At 37.6% G+C, this 20315-nt stretch overlaps 3 protein-coding genes across 4 annotated transcripts; 2 read left to right on the top strand and 1 right to left on the bottom strand.

Moving 5' to 3' along the window:
• Positions 1-325: 325 nt before the first annotated feature.
• Positions 326-6782, bottom strand: LOC137951632 (exocyst complex component EXO84C). 2 transcript variants are annotated; one of them, XM_068798427.1, is made up of 7 exons: positions 6604-6782; positions 5482-5576; positions 3765-4806; positions 1859-2383; positions 1305-1493; positions 922-1058; positions 326-822 (listed from the first exon to the last, which is right to left on the bottom strand). In XM_068798427.1, exons 1-7 carry the CDS (start codon positions 6697-6699, stop codon positions 579-581), a joined length of 2328 nt encoding a protein of 775 aa, XP_068654528.1. In that variant the 5' UTR covers positions 6700-6782; the 3' UTR covers positions 326-578. The 2 variants fall into 2 exon arrangements, with proteins under 2 accessions (XP_068654528.1, XP_068654529.1); XM_068798428.1 differs by lacking the exon at positions 6604-6782 and adding an exon at positions 5937-6017.
• Positions 6783-9379: 2597 nt separating this feature from the next.
• Positions 9380-10718, top strand: LOC137952366 (peptidyl-prolyl cis-trans isomerase FKBP17-1, chloroplastic). Its single transcript, XM_068799513.1, has 4 exons — positions 9380-9689; positions 9979-10101; positions 10187-10303; positions 10436-10718. The coding sequence occupies exons 1-4, from the start codon at positions 9396-9398 to the stop codon at positions 10556-10558; spliced, it is 657 nt and encodes a 218-aa protein (XP_068655614.1). The 5' UTR covers positions 9380-9395; the 3' UTR covers positions 10559-10718.
• A 645-nt stretch (positions 10719-11363) lies between these two features.
• On the top strand, positions 11364-20001 carry LOC137951357 (vesicle-associated membrane protein 722-like). Its single transcript, XM_068797961.1, has 5 exons — positions 11364-11819; positions 12757-12898; positions 12990-13110; positions 19350-19412; positions 19559-20001. Exons 1-5 carry the CDS (start codon positions 11630-11632, stop codon positions 19706-19708), a joined length of 666 nt encoding a protein of 221 aa, XP_068654062.1. The 5' UTR covers positions 11364-11629; the 3' UTR covers positions 19709-20001.
• The last annotated feature ends 314 nt before the right edge of the window (positions 20002-20315 follow it).

Genomic DNA, 20315 nt, shown 5'->3' with positions numbered 1-20315 from the left:
GCTTTTCTCACTGCAATCAAATAGCTTGAGTGACAGCTCATTGGGACATGCTAAAATGCGCCCACTTAATTGAGTAGATCAAATAACGCAGGCACAGTGGTTGACTACTGCCAGACATGAAGAAGAAACTCTCCAGTCTCCAGCAGTTCCAAGCTTTTAACCTTTTTCACTGTCATCGCCAGTCATCTCTTTCGAGCTTCCAAAATTACAGATTAGATGAACCGTAGCTCAAGCCAGAGACTCCTAAAATGCGCTTGGTTTCAAAGAAATACAAGCCCAGCCGCAATCCAGGGAGAAGAAGCGATCGTAAGAAGTGGAGACAAGGTAAAAATACAAAATTTGCTTTAAAATATTATAGCCTAATACAATATATACCAAAGCTCACAACCTTTCACCTACTAAGAGGGAAGCCCTTATACAACAACAAATTATAATGATTTGGACAAAATCATACAAATAGTAACTATTGCATGAATTGAGATGCTCATTTGCAATTGTGTAACTTTGGCATTGTCAATTTGCACCTCATACTTCTCCCAGTTGGCAGTTGATCAGAAGATCCTACTCCTAGTCCTTGTTTAGCTTTCTGAATCAGAAAAATACACGGGGCTTTCTGCTTCACCCATAGTAGCAGAAACAAATGTCTCAGCCGACTGTTCGGATGAGAGGGTAGAAGCTGTCTCCTCAGAATCAGAGATCTCATCATGGACAATAATATGTTCTTCATCGATTTCAGATGATTCAGAGCCACTTGTGCCCAACAAAAGCTTATTTATAGCTGCCTTTGCTGTACCCACGAACCATTCATCCTCAGGAAGCGCACTGAGAAAATGTACCAGTTCAGTTGCAACCTTGCAGCATTTCAGAATTACACATATTGAATAAAGAAAGACAAAAAAGGAAAAATGGGCTGAAACGTACCTCTGTGGGTCTATGCCTCTACCAGAGAAAGTTCGTATTGCTCTTGCAATTATAGCTGATGCAATCTGGTGGACATGTCTTGATGGATAACCACCACAAACAGCAATTTCAACAATAAAGTGCATGTCAAGAATCAACTGGTGCAAGGGAAAAAAAAAGTAAATATAAGATAGACGTTACATACTCAATATTTCGATCAACTTTAAAGTTGAAACATGAGATAACCTTCAACTTGGAGGTGAGCCAATTGCACTCGTAATAGGATAACAAGCATTTTTGAGAGCATGTGATGAAATTGCACTAAAACATGGTTTGGAACCAAAAACATTGAGCGAGAAAATGGCAAGTTTAGCACAAAGCTATAAAGACGGTATGGTACATACTTGCTGCAAACCAAATGGCTGAAGATCAGCAGATTCATCCTCAAACACATCCCAAAATTCCTGTTCATCTGATAGCCACATTACTACCGTCTCAGTTAGCCTTGCCAGCAAGATCTTTTGAATCTTTTCTTTACCAAGTAATACATCCCCAGCAACACTTGCCAATTGCTGAAACCTAGCAAATAAGGCCTGCAAATAACAGCACAGAAAACATCAAAGTTAAAAATAGGATATCAGTGATGAAAATAAACTAATGAGCAGTTTGTTTGAAGTTCAGATGACCCCTGAGACACATTGTTAGCTGTAAGAAGGGGCTACATGACACACTATTTTCCACAACCAAATCATGATCAACCCTCTGATAGCTAACTATTAACATAATATTAACATATTATGGTGAAAGTATGCATTGATCAAATGTGGGTACAAGTTACTGGGACAGTTAGAACCCACTCAGCCACTCTGGAATGGTTTCTGAGATAATTCATAGCATTTGATGTACATGTTGACAGATGAAATAATACAAATAACTGAAACAAAAAAGGGCTGGCTACCTGGAATGGCAAAGATGGAAGTGGGTCAGAATCCCAGTAAAGATCACCAGCTTTACTGTCCAAATAGATCCGTGCTTCTAACCTTGTTTTCCCTTCTCTTGAATATATGAAGCTCAAAATATACTGACGACAAAAATGATCTCTGAGCTTATCCAGTGAGTGTTGGAGTTGGCGCCTCCAATCTTTATATTCTACTGGATTATTAGCAAAAGGAGTACTATTTTCAATGGGCCTAGATCCTGATTCTTTAATTTCAATTTGTGGATAAAATATCTTTGATACAGCCATGGGCAGCAGTTCATCAGCAACAGTAAAAGCAGTTCCTAAGAGTGCAAGCTGTTGAGCATCAGTTTCAGCTCTGAAATGCATGGGCTCCTTCAGATCAGAGAGGTTATCATCTTCAGAAGGGCTGGGTAAGACTTTGATCAAAGTTTCTATATATTTGTCAAACAATTGTGAAAGCCTATTTAAGATAGCTCCGCCAAAATGAGAAATTGCCAGTGGAGTTAATGGTTCTACAATCTCCTGTAAAACAAATTGGAATTCGCATTAACATGTAATATCTGGTAGAAAATCAAATAGTAGGAACTTTTCCTTCAGCTTACTTTACCAGCATGCCAAGAGAAAAAATGAAGCATTACAAAGAAAATGACACTTGGTGGACAGATTTAGACATGATATGAATAGCATACACCTATACAATATAAGATAAGAAGTATCTGGGGGCACATTCTTTTCTGCCTAATACAAGAAAGACTGCTGAATTAGTTAAACACCAAAGATTATGCTCATCCAACTTCTTAAACTCTTGACTTCAAATGCCGCTAGTAACAATTCTAGACAATAGCTACAGTAATTGGCTAGATCAATGCCTTAGGAATTTCATAGTTTGACTAATTCATGTGTATAGTTAATCCTATCCCTCTCATACTAGGATGGAGGTTAATATCTTTGGGATTGGGCTTTTTTGAGTGTATAGTCAGCCATATCTCTCTCATACTAAGGCTAGGTGTTAAAATGTCTGGAATTGGGCTTCTTTGAGTTCCATTTCCAGCAAAATTAAATTTTCAACATTGGGCAACCTAGTGGTGTTTTTTGCTCCTAAATAAGGGATTTCAATTGCCTTCTGCAGAGATGTGAATCACAATTCCAGAATGAGAGTCTCCTCCCTCCCTCCCTCCCTCCTTGCCCCAAAAAGGGTAGTTCCAGAAAATCAAACAGTAACTCACCAATACTGTTTTCCAGGAATGCATATTCCAGAGATTAATATTGGTGCCATCACATGCAGAAGAGATATGTCAATAATGAATACAAAACATACCAAACTCCCATTCAAAACAATAGACCCCAGAAGAAGTCACTTGACAATGATTGTATCATAAGGTGACCTCTATTAGATCACTCTCTCTGAAGTTCTAACTCCGAATCTTGTTAGAACTTAATAATAATATTTTAAGTATTTCTAGTCACTTGAGGCCCTTCAATTGGTGGATCTCAGCAGGGCTGTCAACAGATATGAACAAACATGAAATCTCTTCTTCATTGTCATCATTGTTCTGATAATCACAACATATGGTTCATATGATGGCCTAAAATGAAGGTTTTTGAATACTTTATGTGCCCCAATTTTCCTTCTTAAAAACATTTTAATGAATTTTTAAATCTGTTGATATTAATGAAATGAATAATGAAAATACATATCCCACTTATTCTAAAATCAGAATACAAATTATCATGTAACATAAGGTCTTGATGTTTCATATGTCCAATACCTGGTTTATATAATGATATCTTGAAATCCAATCCATTCACTGCAGACATCAGGTTTTCTTAGACATACACTAGTACTCACTTGCAACTACAAATAATCCAGCTGCCAAATTTTGCAAGTTTGGATATAACTTACCGTCACAAAGCTCATAAATTTTACTCCACTGCCAGTAAGCATAACAGTTGATGATGCAGAAGGTGAAAGTGGGGGCCCATACTGATGTGTCAAGGGCACTGTGTCTTCATCTACTGCTAAGTCAAGAACCATCTTTCTAGCACGTCTAAAATTCATCTCAAGGACCTCTTCCATATATGGGTGCACAAGCACTACAAGCAGGTTAGAAAATTTCAACCCCTGTGCTTCTAAAGTTGAGGAGTGAGTGAGACTGGCCTGGATGCAGATGCTTGCAGCATGAAGAGCAGAAATTGTCTCAGACGGTGGTGCATATTCCTTCACCAAGTGAACAAAAGATTCAACCTCCCACTCGGCCCACTGCTCCAGTCGATCTGTGCACATAGGCATGTCTCCAAATAGTAAACCAGATTCTTTTGCAACTAGTGAGATGGTAGAAAATACAAGTTGAGATAGAGTTGCAGAGTAAGTTTCAGAGTATAATGAACATGATGGTAGGAAAGCATCAATGCTTTTCTGGAGACGGGACCCAAAGGCTTTTAGGAATAATTGATAGGCAGCAGTGCCCTTCCCAAGTTTGAGTAAACCAGATAAAGCCTTCTTCAGCTCAGCAATGCTAATGGATGGCTGCTCAGCAATCCCAACAAGCTGATCAAAAAGTATGGTTTTTCTCTTGAGGAGAGCAACTTTAAATGGAGAAGGTTCAGAAGTTGAATTATCTCCATTTTCTTTCATTTCTGGAGAACTTTTCTCCTCAGCTTCCAGAGCTAATAGAGCTTCTTCTACTTTATGTTCTGCCAAGAGAACGTCCATCATTTCTAGGAAGTCTGCTTTGTGCTCATCTAATGGATCAGGAGAAGGATCCTCAAATCCAGAGCTTTGAACATCCTGCTCACTTTCTGGAGCCTCACTGTTGGCTTGGGTCCACATTTCCAACTCACGACAGACACCACTCATCAAATCTTGAACTAGTATCCCTTGAGAAGATATGTGCTTCTGCAGTTCAACCAATTCATGCTCCATTTCAATGACCTCTTCTGATATTCTGCAAGAAACCCAGAGTACAAAACAATGGTCAAGTTAATCTACAACTGATTTTGGGCCTATAAATACAAAAATCAGAAATAATTTCAAGCACCCATCAACAACTGCCTCCAAGTGGACATTCATATCATGTTCAAGAAATAACATCAAAATTCCACAGTTTCTTCCGAAAGTAAATAGAAAAAAAAACTTGCAGATAACCAGTGGATTATCAGTTTCAAGTCCCAAGAGAACCCACAAAAAATAAATAAATAACTGACATAAGAAAAAAAAGTATTAGTTCATATAAAAAGATCGCAAGCACAGACAAACAGGCTGAGAGGCAAATAAAACAAAGATATACATAGACTTGTAAGGAGTCTCTGTTAAAAATGAAACAAGTTCTAATAGAGAATACTTTACTGAGAGAAAATTACATTCAAGGGTTACTAGTTCTACAAAATGGGATTTAATGAAAAATGAACATTGAAAATTGCTTATACAAACCATGATTGGAAACTTGAATGATATCTTTGTGATTAATTTGATTCCAATTCTTTTGGGGGCGTCAGAAGCTGCTTACAGATGAATCAGTTTCTCCAACCATGATAACTTATCTTGAAGCCCTATATACAATTAATACTACTATTGCTGGTTCTTATTTATAGTTAACTGTAAAGTTGGTGGCATAAATTACCTAAGGAAGGCCAAATACTTCAAATGCATGTTTCCACGTAGGTTTTCAACTGCATCCTTCAGATCCAGAAGCTCCGAACAGAGGTTACGAATGCCCTGAGTGTAATAAACACTTTGATGTCATTAACATTAGCATGCACAATCACAAAACTGGCAGCTGCGCAACAAACATATCGAGCCAAAAAATAAATGTTTGACGGTTCAAGGCTTTCTCTCATTGAGAAAAGATTATATCTATGATGTTAAAAATACAAAAAAAATTGCTTCATCCTTTTTTTCAGAAAGAAAACTATTTCACCTATACTAGGATAAATCCTCCTTATTGTCATAGAAACGGACTTGCATAGATTAGTTACTGCAGTACATGCTGGGAACCAAGGTTTTGCCATAAAATAAAAGAATAATGTTCCCCGACAAATAGAAAAGGTTATTAAAATCACATTGACAAACACATACACAAGCTTATCTGTCATAGTGAGATTGGAACAGTTATCCAAACAACCAAGACGACCTGGTCCTGTGCTAAGGCCTGTGACTAAGAAGAAAAAGAATACAAATACATAAATGAGAAAAATGCACTGAAAAATTGCAATCCAAGGTATGAAGAAAGGGGAAATTAGAGATTCTGATACACATCACTTATCACGCTATAAGAACTGCTGAGAAAACACATATGCTTATGCTGTTGAAAAGTGTTCAAACTAAAAACAACAGAATGCCTAAATCAAAGTTGATAGCTTCTTCGAGTTGATCGTTTGGAAACGGAAGATTTTCAAAATCATTACAGAGGAATTAAACGAAAATCAACCCAAACAACCTGCTGAAATAAGTTGCAAGTTCTCTTCGAACAAACTAAAATAAGCAAATGATAATTTCATAACTAAGATAAAGCGTGCACACCCGAAACATAGCAAATCACAGGCATGTGTGCATACGAAAAGTTGCAATGCTGGAATCCACCACTAACTGAGCTTCCAAATGCCTTCATTTCACAGTACAAGACACTACAGAATCGAATCCCAGCATATTTGAACTTTTCTCCAGCAACCGGACTTGCAATAACGAAACGCAATAGAAGTTTAAAAAAAATAAACGAGGGAAAAGTAAAGGGATGAATGCTGACCTTCTCGGTTTGAGACTGGTAAATGGAGTTGATTCTGGACTGTGGCGTGATCCATTCGTGAGAAGGAAAATCTTCTTCCTCGTCGCTGCTCTCCATCTCCTTAATCGACCTGTATCTCTCTCTCTCTCTCTCTCTCTCTCTCTCTCTCCGTGGAGTGAACCGACGCAGATGTGCGGAGCGAAGCCTGTGACTTGTGGACTTCCTGAGTGGCTTTAGTTTAAAAGCACCGAAGAAAAGCCGGAAAGAGAAAGCACGTGCACAGGACCTGGCTGAGAAATGACCATTACAAGCTTCCACATTATTCAAAATGCCGATTAAACCACAGGGCAGGTCCAGGTTCTTCAGGTTCAGACTAGAACACCATAGTAAATACAGCAAAAAAAATTGTCCATTAATTTTAAATCCTATAAATAAATAATTATTATTTTCTAATTTCTCCCGCACCTCTGGATTTATGTGAGATTTATTTATAAACAAATTATTATTATTTATATTTACTTTTCTTTCTAAATATTTATAAATATTTATATTTATATTTTTTTCTATTTACAATATTTTTCGGTATTTGTGTGGTTCTATTTATTTGAAAATTGATTGTTAGAACCAACTTGCACCCTTCTTTAAACTACAGTTTAATTTTTAATATAATTTTATATTATATTTCTAAATACGATTATATTATTATATAGCTCAAATCTAATGGATCATTGAGGTAACTAGGGGTGGCATCGAGCCGAGTTCAGTCCGAACCTGCATATGTTCGAGCTGAGTTTGATTTAAATATTTCAAACTCAAGTTCAAGCCTAAAATTGTTATCGAGTTCGAGCTGAGCTCGAGCTTCAACATTCATTTAAAACTTTTCAAAAAATACATATCTCGAGTTCGTGCTCCAACATACATTTAAAACTTTTTAAAAAATACATGTCAAATAAATTGTATATAAAATCATGCATACATTTTATATAAAATTGGGAATGACATCTACTTAAAATTGGGCATAAGGGTGGCATTGAATTCAACTAAATCTGAACCTTGTTCAAGCCGAGTTTGATTTAAATATTTCGAACTCGAGTTCGAGTCAACCCTAGCCTCAAACCTAAAATTGTGATCGAACTCGAGCCTAATAATTTTAATTGAGTTTGAGTTTGAGCTTAACCTACATTTAATACTCTATATAAAATATATATCAAATAAATTATACATAAAATTATGCATACATTTAAAAAAAAAATGATAGGGGAGGTTTATGATTGAATTTCAATAATGGATTAAAATGCACCAATATTAATCATTTTTACTCCAGATGTTGTCTAACTTGTTTTGTAATTTTTGAATTTGACCATAAATTTACTATGGCCTCCTTAGTACCCCTATTTGAAAATTTATATTTTAGGAAAAACTATAAATGTTTTTCCTATGATACATATTTCCCAAAAAAACCTTTCAATAAAATCTTATTACTATTAGTGACTTATTAGAAAATTACAAGAAATATTTTAAAATTTTATTAGGAAATTTAAATGGACCTCTTATTGCCTCTTTTAGGGAAATAAATAAAAATTGATAATCAATCTAATATATTACTATACTTATCGATAAATTTTTAATCAAATAAAATGTCAAACACAAAATTGCAATGAAAATTGCCTCATACTAAAAGTATTACAATATCAACTGTTAAATACTTATTCAAAAAATTTCTCTACGATTTTCTAACCCATCTTGGCAAGAAAAACTTACTTAAAAAATTATATTTTTTTTAATAAAAATTTTCAATTAGAAAAATATTTACAAAAACTATGAGACACTAATAGTCCCTAGAAACTTATTTCTACTAAAATGTATTTTCAATTTTCTTTAAGAGCCGTGAGGAAGGAGAGTTTAAGGATTTTCTTTTCACTTTATGATCTCGCAAGTGCGAAATCACACAAGCGAAAGTCGCACGTGCGAAAATTGAGGGGTGGGGAGAAATTGTTTCTCCCTTGAACTTCGGTATCTGGTTCTGGTTTTCCTCCAAGACGACGCAGAGGAAGGGGGCTACGGCACCAGCGAGGACCTGTCGTCGGGATGACAGCTGCGACGGAGGTGGCGATGGAAACAGAGGCGAAGGCGAGGGGAGGAATAAATTGAACGGACGCCCACAAAGGCGGCCAACGACAACAGCGGATGGGAGGGGCTCGACGGTGACAAGGGGAGGAAAAAAATTCCCCCCCTCGCTCCCGCTCCCATTCCAGGTCCCGACTTAGCTCTTTCACGAGTCGATTTGCGAGCCATTGAGTCAAACCTGGATTTTGTCGAACTCGGCTCGTTAATTTAAACATGCCAATCCTTGCTCGAGATCCAGGGATACTGAATTGAACTAAGTCGGCTCGGTTTGAAACCACCCCGAGAGGTAACAATGTTATAGGATCTTAATAGAAATTTTATTTTATTATATTATTATTTTTTATTTTAAAAAATATAACAATGATAATAATAACCAGATTAATAATATTATCATAATGGGAGGTGAGGTAAGAGGAAATTTTATTTCCTATCTAGATAAATAGAAAACAATACATGCTAATATAATGATTTATTCCACTTCAATAAAATATTTCCAATTCTATAATAGTCCAAAAAATAAAACACCAAGTATGTCCTAAAAGATGCGATGGGAAAATGAAAATGGGACATTATATTTGCATATTTGATATTTTTTAAGACTCTATGAACCTTATCCGAATCCAAGATTCTGAACATACGCACCGAGAGCGTAAGTCAACGGGCCCTCGGCCGCAAGAGCGACGACGATGAGGACGAGCTTCCTCCCTTCACCATCGGCTCCATGGCTTGCAAATCCTCCAACTCGGTCGAGTTGTCCCAAAAATCCACAGATAATTCTGGCCTCATCTTCTTCCTCTTGTTCGAGAAGGGCCATATTATCCATCTCCGCGTCTCCTCTCTTCCTCTTCTCTCCTTTCTCTTCTCCTGCTTTAGACTCCACGCCTTCTCCTGCAAGTTTCTTTGTGCTAGAAGGCTCAGGCGGCGTGAAAGCGTTCGACATTCGTTCAGGAGACGGCCTGGTACCTGTCAACGGCGACCAGGTTAACTTGATTCTTCCGTTTCTCTGTATTCGTTTTCTGCTTATTTTATCCGTTTCTCAGTATTCCAGTTTAAATTTTGCCGTTGATCTGAAACCACTAATGGCGACTCCCTTTGCCAGTTTCGTTAACCAGGACATTGTCGTTCTGAATTGATAGTTGCGTTTTATCTTGAGATGATGCTTATCTGATGAATTCCACCATGAATGGATTGGTCTCACCGTATATTATCTTTCTTATTGTACTGCCTTGCATTCATTTCTTTATGCATTCGGTTTCTTTTGATACATAGGTTGCAATCCACTACTATGGAAGATTGGCAGCAAAACAAGGATGGCGCTTCGATTCAACATATGATCACAAAGATGAAACAGGGGAGCCTGTCCCATTCACTTTCGTTCTCGGATCTGGCAAAGTAGGTTTTACAAGTTCAAACCGAATTTATCATCTCATTTAACGACTGTGCATCAATCTGTTTGGGAATTGAGATATCAAATTAGGTGATTGCAGGCATTGAATCGGCTGTGAAATCAATGCGAGTGGGAGGAATTCGCCGAGTCGTTATACCACCCTCGCTGGGGTATCAAAACACCTCACAAGAGCCCGTTCCACCGAATGTATGAATCTATGAACCTCAAGCTCGCTTTTTTTTTTTTTTGTATCCTTGATAAAAAAACTGTTTCAGTTCTATGGAGGGGTAAGATCATTCCAAGTGTTGATTGTCTTCGCCATGTCTGTATGATTTTCAGTTCTTTGACAGGCAGAGACTCTTCACCACCATTTTCAATCCTACCCGGCTTACCAACGGAGAAGGCTCCACACTAGGCACTCTCATATTTGACTTCGAGCTTGTCCGCGTCCGCCATTCATGAACTTCCCCAAGATTTATCAAAAGAAATGTGTATTTTGACCTTTCATCCCTGTCTTCCATATAAAAAGTACAGATGAGATCAAATTAGCACACTTCTAAACCTTAGAATATATTTTTTTTTTCCAGAAAAAAAAGTGTATCTTCCTGTATCTTTGGTCTTTTGTTTTGGTCGAATTCTTTCCGATTTGCCCCGACACCAGATATCAGACTCCCGAGCGGCGGGGCCTAGAGACACTCGAACTCCGTAACCCATGTGTAGTTAAACTTGATATTTATTTTTTGTGTTATCTTACTATATAATAAATAAAAAAGAGTAATTGATTTAATTAATTGAAACGGTTCATTGACCGAACTGACCCAGCCACCTCGTCCCCTGCATCGAGCGGGCGGAGTTAAAAGTCCTGCTAGCCCGGCTGGACCTCTACTCCTTCAAATTACTAAAATACCCCGAACACTCATTTGACTAAACTTATAAGTCATCTGTGCCCTGGGCGTAGGGTAGGCTACCTCTCTCCAGGTCGAAGGTTCAGGCCGCGGACCCAACTCATTAAAAATAACGCGTATAGTCAACCCGTAATTCCCTTCTAGATCTGATCCACCTTCTGCCCGCCCACGAATCGTGTCCTTTAAACAACGTCGAAACTACGTGTCAGTCCAGATCACGAAACATACTTTTTGATCGTGGAAACCAACGGTTAGGATCCGGTTCAAGAGTGGGAGTCTTGAAGCGTAATTCGGACGACTTTCGACACGTTTCCTTTCGAAGGAAGGAGTCAAAAAATGGTATGTCACACAGCAGCCGAGAAGGAAAAGCGACAGTCGCACCTCTCCTTTGTTGCTCCATCATTTCCCCTGAAGAAAAGATTTGAAAAGAAAAAAAAGGGGCGCGTTAACCCGAAATTCATTTATTCAAAAACCCTAAAAGGACAAGGACAAATCCCTGGACTTTTCTTCCTCGATCTAATTCCGCTCTCTTTCCTGAGAAGGGGTAGTAGAGGAGAGAGGTTGAAGAAGAAAAGAAAGCCGGAGGTGCTTTTTCCGTCAGCGAAGGGGTATAGTGAAGGGGGCGAATATGGGGCAGAAATCTCTGATCTACGCCGCGGTTGCCCGGGGAACGGTGGTCCTTGCGGATTTCACGGAATTCACTGGTAATTTCACTTCGATCGCAGCTCAGTGCCTTCAGAAGTTGCCGTCGAGCAACAACAAGTTCACCTATAACTGCGATGGTCACACGTTCAATTATCTCGTCGAGAACAGTTTCAGTAAGTTTTGATTTCCTTGTACGGCTGTTTTGGTTATCGAGATCTAATCGCTTTTGATGTTTGGCTGTTAGATCCTGTTTGATATTGATCGATTATGGTGGAATTGTGTGAGTCGCGTTCTGTTGTTCATCAATCTGATTTGAAGGCTGCTTTCGACTTGAGTTTTTTTTTCTAGTTCATGGTAGTTACAAGTTTTTGAGGTAGTTTTGATGATTAGTTAGAGGTTAATTAATGTTTGAACTTAAAAGTCTTAAGGGAGGTTGGGAAAAGGAAACAGAATTGGGGAACTGCCTAATTTGAAATTTGAAGGGCGATACACTGATACTGTGAGAATAATGTTTTCAGTGGACTCTTGATTGTCTCTTTTAACATGCCATCGGGGGGTCTGGACTGATCTATCTGTTTGCTATCCTGACCGAAATGGTGATTCCTACGATGCAGAGTAAATTCGCCATCGGATCTATTTCGCCCATCCTATTTCTAATCTTCCTCTATGTGGTCCGGTTAAGTCAATTAAAACGGGCCAATGAAAAGGTCTCACGTGTTTTCAAATCTTCGTGATTCGGTCCAAATCTTTCACGGAGATGATTAGCTCATGAACAAGTGTTATGGGGTCCATTTTTACTGCTTCAGCACGTTTCGTTTTTGGTGCTGCATTCTGTTATGGCAAGCACATTTGTGACTCAGGATGCTGTCAGTGTTTAATAACATTACAAAATGTACGGAGTTTCTGAAATTTATGTTTGAGACTGGGATGTGTTCAGAGCCATCTTTGAGTTCTATTAATGTGTCTATATACTTATTTTCTCTAGCCTGTCCAAAAAAAAAAAAAGTATACAGAAAGGAATACAGATAATCTAGTAGTCACACTTTTTCTTTGTGGTAAAGAGGGCAATGATGATGAACTATTGTTAAATTTTGATTTTCTGCTTTGCAGCATACTGTGTGGTTGCTGATGAGTCAGTAGGAAGACAAGTTCCTATGGCTTTCTTGGAACGTATTAAGGATGATTTTGTATCAAGATATGTGAATGGAAAAGCTACAACAGCAACTGCAAATAGCCTCAGCAAAGAATTTGGGTATTCTCTATGGTTTTGGGTAGTTGAGTTCTTGTCATGACTTGTTTTGTCTTTTTCATGGTCTGATATTAATTTTTTCTTGGTGTTTTAGACCTAAGCTACGAGACCACATGCAATATTGCATAGATCATCCTGAGGAAATAAGTAAGTTAGCAAAAGTGAAGGCCCAGGTTTCTGAAGTGAAAGGTGTTATGATGGAGAACATAGAAAAGGTATGTGCTGGTGAATATTTTTTGTTTCATCCAGGATAAGTTGGAGGGATGAGCACCCTTTATTTACTTAAAGGTTAGTCTTCTTAGCTAGAGACATGCATTTGCATGTAACAAGAGCATCAGGAACTATTAGATTTTGTTCTTGGACCTCATTTCATTTTATAAGATGACAAATAAGTCATATCTCAACTGTCTTCTGATTCACAATTAGAAGTCAATTCATTAGTTAGTTGTGGTAATTAATTTCCTTGAGACATTGAAAGTACATAAGGATTCTATATATCAGAAAGTCTATGCTCAGTTAAAATTTGAGACTATGGAGTTTAATCAGCTTTTAATTCACAAGGACAGAGAGTGGAGATGGAGATGGAGAATTTGGTGTTCTCCCTAATTTTGGTTGCCGAAGAAATGGCTTCATGATATAGTTTTTCTGCTTCCTGAAAAGTCATTCATTTTACATATTGTGCAATTTTCTTGAATGTATATTCCTCAAACAATACGACCTGGACCCTGGTGGTACTTGAACCCAGGACCTCAAAGTAGAGCCCTTCAATGTGGCTGTGGAATTAAAGGACCAATCGACTATATTTCGTAAAACTGAGCACTTTTCTGGCACTATTCTGCTACTATTCTGCTGCTTTTATGTGGATCTGTTGTATATTTTTGAATTTCGTCTTAGCAAGAGAGGAATTTTGGGTTATTTTTGTTTGTAAAAAAATTTGATTCGGTTAAAAGAGAAGGATGTTCCTGGCGTGATGGTCTGGTAGATTTACTCAGTGGCAGATGGACTGTGATGGAGTGAGGGTTTATGATATGGACATTGTTGTTATAGCTATGGTTAGGGGTGGCATCGAACTGAGCTGGTTCGCGAATAGCTCAAACTCGGCTCGATTCGAAAGCATTTCGAATCGAGTTCAAGTAGTGGTTCGGTTGCTTTCGAATCGAGTTCAAGTAGTGGTTCGGTTCGTGAGCCGGCTTGGTTACTTAAAAAAACCTCTTTCGGGACTTGATAGCTACGAGAGGGCTTTGTTTTTACTTTTCATTTCGATTTTGAAGTCTTTCAAAATTGAAACAAAAAGTCTCAGATAATCTCTTCCGATCGTAACTCTCCCTTACCTTTAAAAAACTGCGCCTTCTCCTCAAATCTCCACAATCTCTAATGGCGCAAGAAGACCACATTTTCCGTAGTCATTACCCAGCCATCCCGGTGCTGAACCTCACCTTGCCGAAATTCGTCCTCCAAGACGCTGACCGGTACGCCGACAAGGTTGCCATAATTGAAGCCGTCCTTGGCAAGGCTTTCAGCTACCGGGAAGTCATATGAGACACCTCTAGGTTCGCCAATACGCTAAGAAGTACTGCACGCCTGAAGAAAGGTGGAGTCGTGGTTGTGGTCATGGCGAATGTCGCTGAGTATCCCGTGGTCACACTGGGAATTATGGCTGTCAGCGGAATATTTTCCGGTGCCCCATGGCTCATCCATCAAAGATTCGGAGATACGGAAGCAGTTGGAGGATGCCAAAGCAGGCTACTTGGTCACTAGCGGTTCCGTCTACTGCAAGGTCTACTTCGTCACTGGTGGTTCCGTCTATGGCAAGGTTTGCTTCTTCAAATTTGAAAATGACAGAAGGAGTAGATTTTTACATTTTTTGAGTTTTGTTTCCCTTGTTAAAAATGGGTAAAAATGTCTCTTTCTCTTGACTTTATTTTGGTGCTTTTGAAACTTCAATGAATTGGCACTAATTCTAGCAAAAAATGCGAGACATCTATGATGGTTTTTTTTTTCTTTTTCTGAACTCATCATTACGCTAAAACAACTGCATTAGAGAAAAGCAAAGGGTAACAGTCCATAATAGCAATGAGAGAGAGAGTCTTATGATGGGAGATCTACTGGATGCCATTTTTAAAATTAAAATTTTACAAAAAGAAATATAAAACTAACTACTGCAAAAGTAGAACAACAAAAGTGGGAATATCTAGTATGAAGTATAGGTATATTATAAACTTATTATATGATAAACATGAATAAAGTAAACTTTTGTTTACTCAATATAATAATCAATTACTGTTCATCATCTTCTTGTGCAGATACACGTCTGTTAATGATTTATAAGTAATACGGCCTTTCATGCCTACCCGGCAACACGGCCTTACTCAACGTGACTTGGGTGACGTCCTATATCATATACAAGAACGAAGATGAAAAATAAAGATATTATAAAATTAAGGAGCAAGTTTTACTCTACTGGTGGTTAGAATATAAAAAAAAATTATAATATCCTTACTTCATACTTGGATATTCACTAATTAGCCTTCCACGGCTCTGATACCAAGTACAGCAGGAAGAAGGAAATAAATCAGAAGGCAAAACAACTATAAATAAGGACAGAGAATAACTTCAAATTTATTCACAATATAAAAATAAGTACTTACAATAAAACTTCCACAAGCTAAACGTCTATATGGCAACCTAGAAGACAAATTTTGAGCTTCATGATTCAAGTGATGCCTTACAAGACTAAATTATCTCCTTATATAGACGGAGAGAATAAAGTGGATTGTAACATATTTTCAAATCCACCAATAATACAAAGATAAGCCTCTATGATTGAGGCGGTTGTTGGATGACTCCTCCATTATTGAGGGGTGGTTGAGAGGAACCTCTATCATTGAGGTTGGAAAGCAACTCCTGATGTGTTTTTTCCCAAAGTTGCTTTCTTTTCTTCAATACATTTACCCAAACACTGTGAAGGCTGCTACTTTCGGCTATCCACTGATGTAACTGAATAGAGAATGGCCGACCAAAAACACTATATGTGCTGGGATTGATATGACAAATGAGCCAACTATGAGCTGGAGGATAAGATTTTCTCTGTTGATTTGAGACGGACATTGTCGACGAATCTTGATGATGCGATCCTGTCATATCTTCAAACATCCTGCAAATAATAAAGTTATTTCTTTTTAGACTTTGATTCCAAAAGAGGAATCATAGTCTCCATATAGTCCACCATGGTGGCTCATCGTCATCAACTGGCTGGCTATCAAGTAATGAACCAGCATGATTCTCATCATCATCATTTTCAATATCTTCTTCAGCAGCAGACGGTTCTGACATTGACATGTTGCCTTCTACAGATCTGGAAGAAGAAGGTGTGCTCTCATTGCACATACCAAGAATAGAACCCTTCATTGATTCTAAAAGTTTCTTCATTAACTCGGCTTCCGAAATATTTGGATATTTGACCCTAAATTGAGTCTTGAAATTGCCGAATAAGTTCTTTGGGTCATAATGGACCTCAGACACTTTATGTAATCCAAGTGCATTCTCATTATTGAAAATAACATACTTAATTTCTGTAATTTTCTGATCAAGATTTGGGAAAATTTTCCACCATCGAACATGAAAAGTCCGAAGCAATATAGGGAGACCTTCTTCATTAAAGCCAGAAATATAGTCCCATTGCCAAATCCATGGTATAGAAAATATTATGAAGAAGATGAATAGTTCTGCACCATTGGGTATCCTACCCAGAGCTTTAAGCTCAAGACTTGTTTTAAGCCACAAATTAAATTGAACCTTCATTGGCTCAGGTAATATTTCTATCGGCGGTCCAAATTTGATCCACTAGTTAAAAACCCAATTAGGTAAAGGTAACAACCTTTTATAGACATCCTTACTCCATTGGAAGAACCAGGAATGTCGATGAGTGGGATTTTGGTAATAAAAAGGCATTAGACTAGGCATCAATATAATCCCAATAATTGAATTCCTTATCATTAGGAAGGGCTATGGATTTAGCCAGATCAAAATTTCCCCAACCAGAGGGATGCATAAATTTCTGAATGGTACATTTGCTGTACGCTCTTGGGCTATCCCATTTAGCCACGTTGGTCAGTGTATGATGCACTGAGATAGAATGCACATGAACCAAAATGGATTCAAATGAATACCACTGTTTTCCTACTCGGATGAGGCAATAGGCATCACCAAGCCACTTCTGCATCATCTCCCAAGAATCCAAGGTACCATCGAATTCTTTCTTATTGAGGATCAAAATTATGAGAGGGAGGGAGGGAGGGAAGACGATTTTCCCCTTTTTATGTGCATCCACAGCAAATCCTTTTACCAAACAAGATAAATGCACTTCATTTATTTTCTTTTATGTTCAACCAAATGCAGCTTAACTCACTAAAATTTGTTCAATTACTTATTTTTTGTTTGCTAGAAAGATGAGTTGTCTAGAGATTACTTTGAAGATCTCAAAAGACAAGTTTAATCCCCACTTGAATTGAAATGTTCCACCCTGTAAATAATCTGGTATTAGCATGTAATCCTAACTTTTCAATGTTTAATCATAGTCTGAGAATCTGATTGTGGAGATAATGCTACCAATTACTTGATTTTTCATCTTTTTCTCATTTTGGTAAGTTTAAAATTTATACTGGATTTATAGTTTTATTTAGGTGATTATAAATTTATATTGATATTTCATTTACTTTTGGTGTGTTGATTATTGAATAAAGTTTATGCATAATATTATGCAGTGTTTATGAACGATTTTATGTAGTGTATAGACAATTTTATACAATATATACAAAGGTCATGCCCAATTTTATGTAAAATTTATGCATACTTTTATATATAGTTTATTTGACATATATTTTATGAAAAGTTTTAAATGTAGGTTGGAACTCGAGCTCGAGTTCGAACTTGGTTAAAATTATTGGGCTCGAGCTCGATTACAATTTTAGGCTCGAGGTTGGGCTCGCTCGAGTTCGAAATATTTAAATCAAGCCCAACTCGAACATAGGCAGGTTCGAGCTCGGTGTGGTGTATTGTGGTTTTCCTTCAATATAACAAGTCTCCAAACTTCCCTGCAGTAAAGATCTGATCATATTTGTGGATTCTCATCCTGAAAGGCATAACGTGCTCGGAATATCCTTCTTGTGATTGTAAAATGGATTGTGACCTCTGTTTAATTGATGGGTGTGAATATTGTTTGGGTTCTTTGAGATTTATTTTTGTTTTTGGTGCAGAATTAGGGACTTCTTTTGTTACGTTCAGAAACAAATACATGAAAATTTAGAACTTAAAGAATTAAAAGTGTTTAGTTTGACTATTTCTGATATAAAGAAGTGTTTAATCTGACTATATCCGTTCTTTGGAAGGACAAAAACTTGCTTATTTAGTTCCTCAAAGTTTTGATTAGCTCAGTTTGATGGTCATCATGTTTGCCACTCTGAAGTGCATCTATCTTTGCTTGGACAATGGTCAGTGGTAGGATCCTTTCTGGTGATAATTTCAGTAAATATGAGCATGATATCAAATTTTGGGGCTTAAGTTGAAAGAGTTCCTTCACCAGTGTGCTAGAGCTATACTGAAGAGGGTGTGGGACATCTCTGCTGTACCATTTGCCATCAACACTATTATTCACAAGGGGAAACTGAAGTCTAATGTAGCTGAAGATGACTGCTGGATGATTGAAGTGGTGATGGTGTTCATTAACTTGATAAGTGCTTGCCATGGGGTGATGGTGGAATTTTACAAGACAAATTGTAATTTTTTATGTTTTTGGGGTAAAATTTTGGGCAATGAGGAAACAAATATATGCAATTTGGGTAAAGATGAGAACGTTTAGAATTGAGATGGACATGTGGGAAAAGTAGGAAAGATAAAATTTGATGTGGAGACTTTGGTGGACTTGGGGTGGCACTGTAGGTGACATGACAAATTAATCTGTTTGATATGGTATGGGCATGAATGATGCAAGGATGTGATATGAGCTTTTGTTATGTAAGACGTGGTAATGCTCCAGGTTTTATTGATGAAGGTAGGATTGACTAGAAATTTAGTCTTTGAAATGAGATGAATGAAGTTTATGAGGAATTTATTTAAAAAGGTCTAAATGGGCATTGTTTTAATTGATTTAATTGTTTGAATGATTTATTAAAATGTCGGCTTTGATTATTAGGAAATTTTAGAGGGTTGAAGTCTTGTCTGGAATTTATTAACAATTTAATGCTTGTTCCCTCTGCCCATCTGGTTTTGCCATTGTTGGTACATGAAGAGGCTGACATAGAGATTTTGGAGATTTTTGTTCATTTTAAGGGCGTATAATTAATTTAGACTGCTGTAACAGAACAGTTTATTATAAGCTACGGTCGTATGTAAATTTGAATGTAGTTCATTGTAGCTTGCTGATATTAACTGAATTGTGTTTGACATCTTTAATCAGGTTCTTGACCGTGGAGAGAAAATCGAAGTCCTTGTTGACAAGACTGAGAATCTTCGGTCACAGGTATGCTGGTTGGATGCTCACACCTGTTTTGCAAAATAATCTGTACAAAGCAGTCAACAAATGATGTTAATATTACTAATGGTATCATCTGTAATCTATGCTGCATCATAGAGTAGGTTTTGTGTTGATCTTGTTTCTTCAAACAGGCACAAGATTTCCGCAGTCAGGGAACTCAGATGAGGAGAAAGATGTGGTTCCAGAACATGAAAATTAAGCTGATTGTCTTGGGGATTTTGATAGCTTTGATTCTAATCATAGTGCTATCCGTCTGCCGCGGGTTCAACTGCGGAAAGTGAGGGCTACTACCTGTTCTGAAATCCAGTGACATCGCTGTTTTGGTTATAGACAGCTTTGCATATATGTAGGAAAGGTAAATGGATTGAGCTGTGATTTCGAAAGCAGAAAACTAGAGAGTATACAAAGAATGTTGTAGTTGTTAGCACCTTGAAAAGTGCAATTTGTTGACATTAGAGCAAATGTGATGCAATACATGAAATACATTCATGATGTGTTTCTCCATGGACTACCGAATTCCCATTTGATTAGCTACCGTTTCAAGCAACTGATTGTGCATCTCTTACGATTCGTAAATGAGGAATTACATGAAATACATTGATGACGTGTTTTTGTGCACTCGGATGAATTTTTTTTTCTTCTACTAAGCAATGCATGCCATTAAAGATCGTATAAATTTGGGAGCGTTGGGCACCTGACCTTGTTATGATCATCGTGCTTGCTAACGCAACCCTCTCCTCCTCTCCTGTGATATGTGCGATATGTGAGATTTGTCCTGGCAAAAACGAAAACATCTAAATTCCAGATTTCTGTATAGAATCATCTAAACCGTCCATGAAAGATCATCTCCACGTAATTTGGAAAAGGCATCGCCGCATCCGTGTCCGA

Source organism: Aristolochia californica, unplaced genomic scaffold (assembly GCF_029961685.1).
Source record: "Aristolochia californica isolate CCGP_79_NKW_82.1479 unplaced genomic scaffold, dmAriCali1.0.hap1 SCAF_15, whole genome shotgun sequence".
Lineage (NCBI taxonomy): Eukaryota > Viridiplantae > Streptophyta > Magnoliopsida > Piperales > Aristolochiaceae > Aristolochia > Aristolochia californica.
This window is presented reverse-complemented; position numbering and strand designations above follow the sequence as displayed.

Bases quoted from the DNA above. Each gene is read 5' to 3' on its own strand.
- LOC137951632 (XM_068798427.1), bottom strand. From the start codon at position 6,699: ATGGAGAGCAGCGACGAGGAAGAAGATTTTCCTTCTCACGAATGGATC. The intron at 2,384-3,764 runs GTAAGTTATATC...TTTGTTTTACAG, and splicing joins AATTTATGAGCTTTGTGACG to GAGATTGTAGAACCATTAAC. The intron at 1,494-1,858 runs GTAGCCAGCCCT...TGTTATTTGCAG, and splicing joins TTCCATCTTTGCCATTCCAG to GCCTTATTTGCTAGGTTTCA.
- LOC137952366 (XM_068799513.1), top strand. From the start codon at position 9,396: ATGAGGACGAGCTTCCTCCCTTCACCATCGGCTCCATGGCTTGCAAAT. The intron at 10,102-10,186 runs GTAGGTTTTACA...ATATCAAATTAG, and splicing joins TCGTTCTCGGATCTGGCAAA to GTGATTGCAGGCATTGAATC. The intron at 10,304-10,435 runs GTATGAATCTAT...TATGATTTTCAG, and splicing joins AAGAGCCCGTTCCACCGAAT to TTCTTTGACAGGCAGAGACT.
- LOC137951357 (XM_068797961.1), top strand. From the start codon at position 11,630: ATGGGGCAGAAATCTCTGATCTACGCCGCGGTTGCCCGGGGAACGGTG. The intron at 12,899-12,989 runs GTATTCTCTATG...TTGGTGTTTTAG, and splicing joins AGCCTCAGCAAAGAATTTGG to ACCTAAGCTACGAGACCACA. The intron at 13,111-19,349 runs GTATGTGCTGGT...ATCTTTAATCAG, and splicing joins TGATGGAGAACATAGAAAAG to GTTCTTGACCGTGGAGAGAA.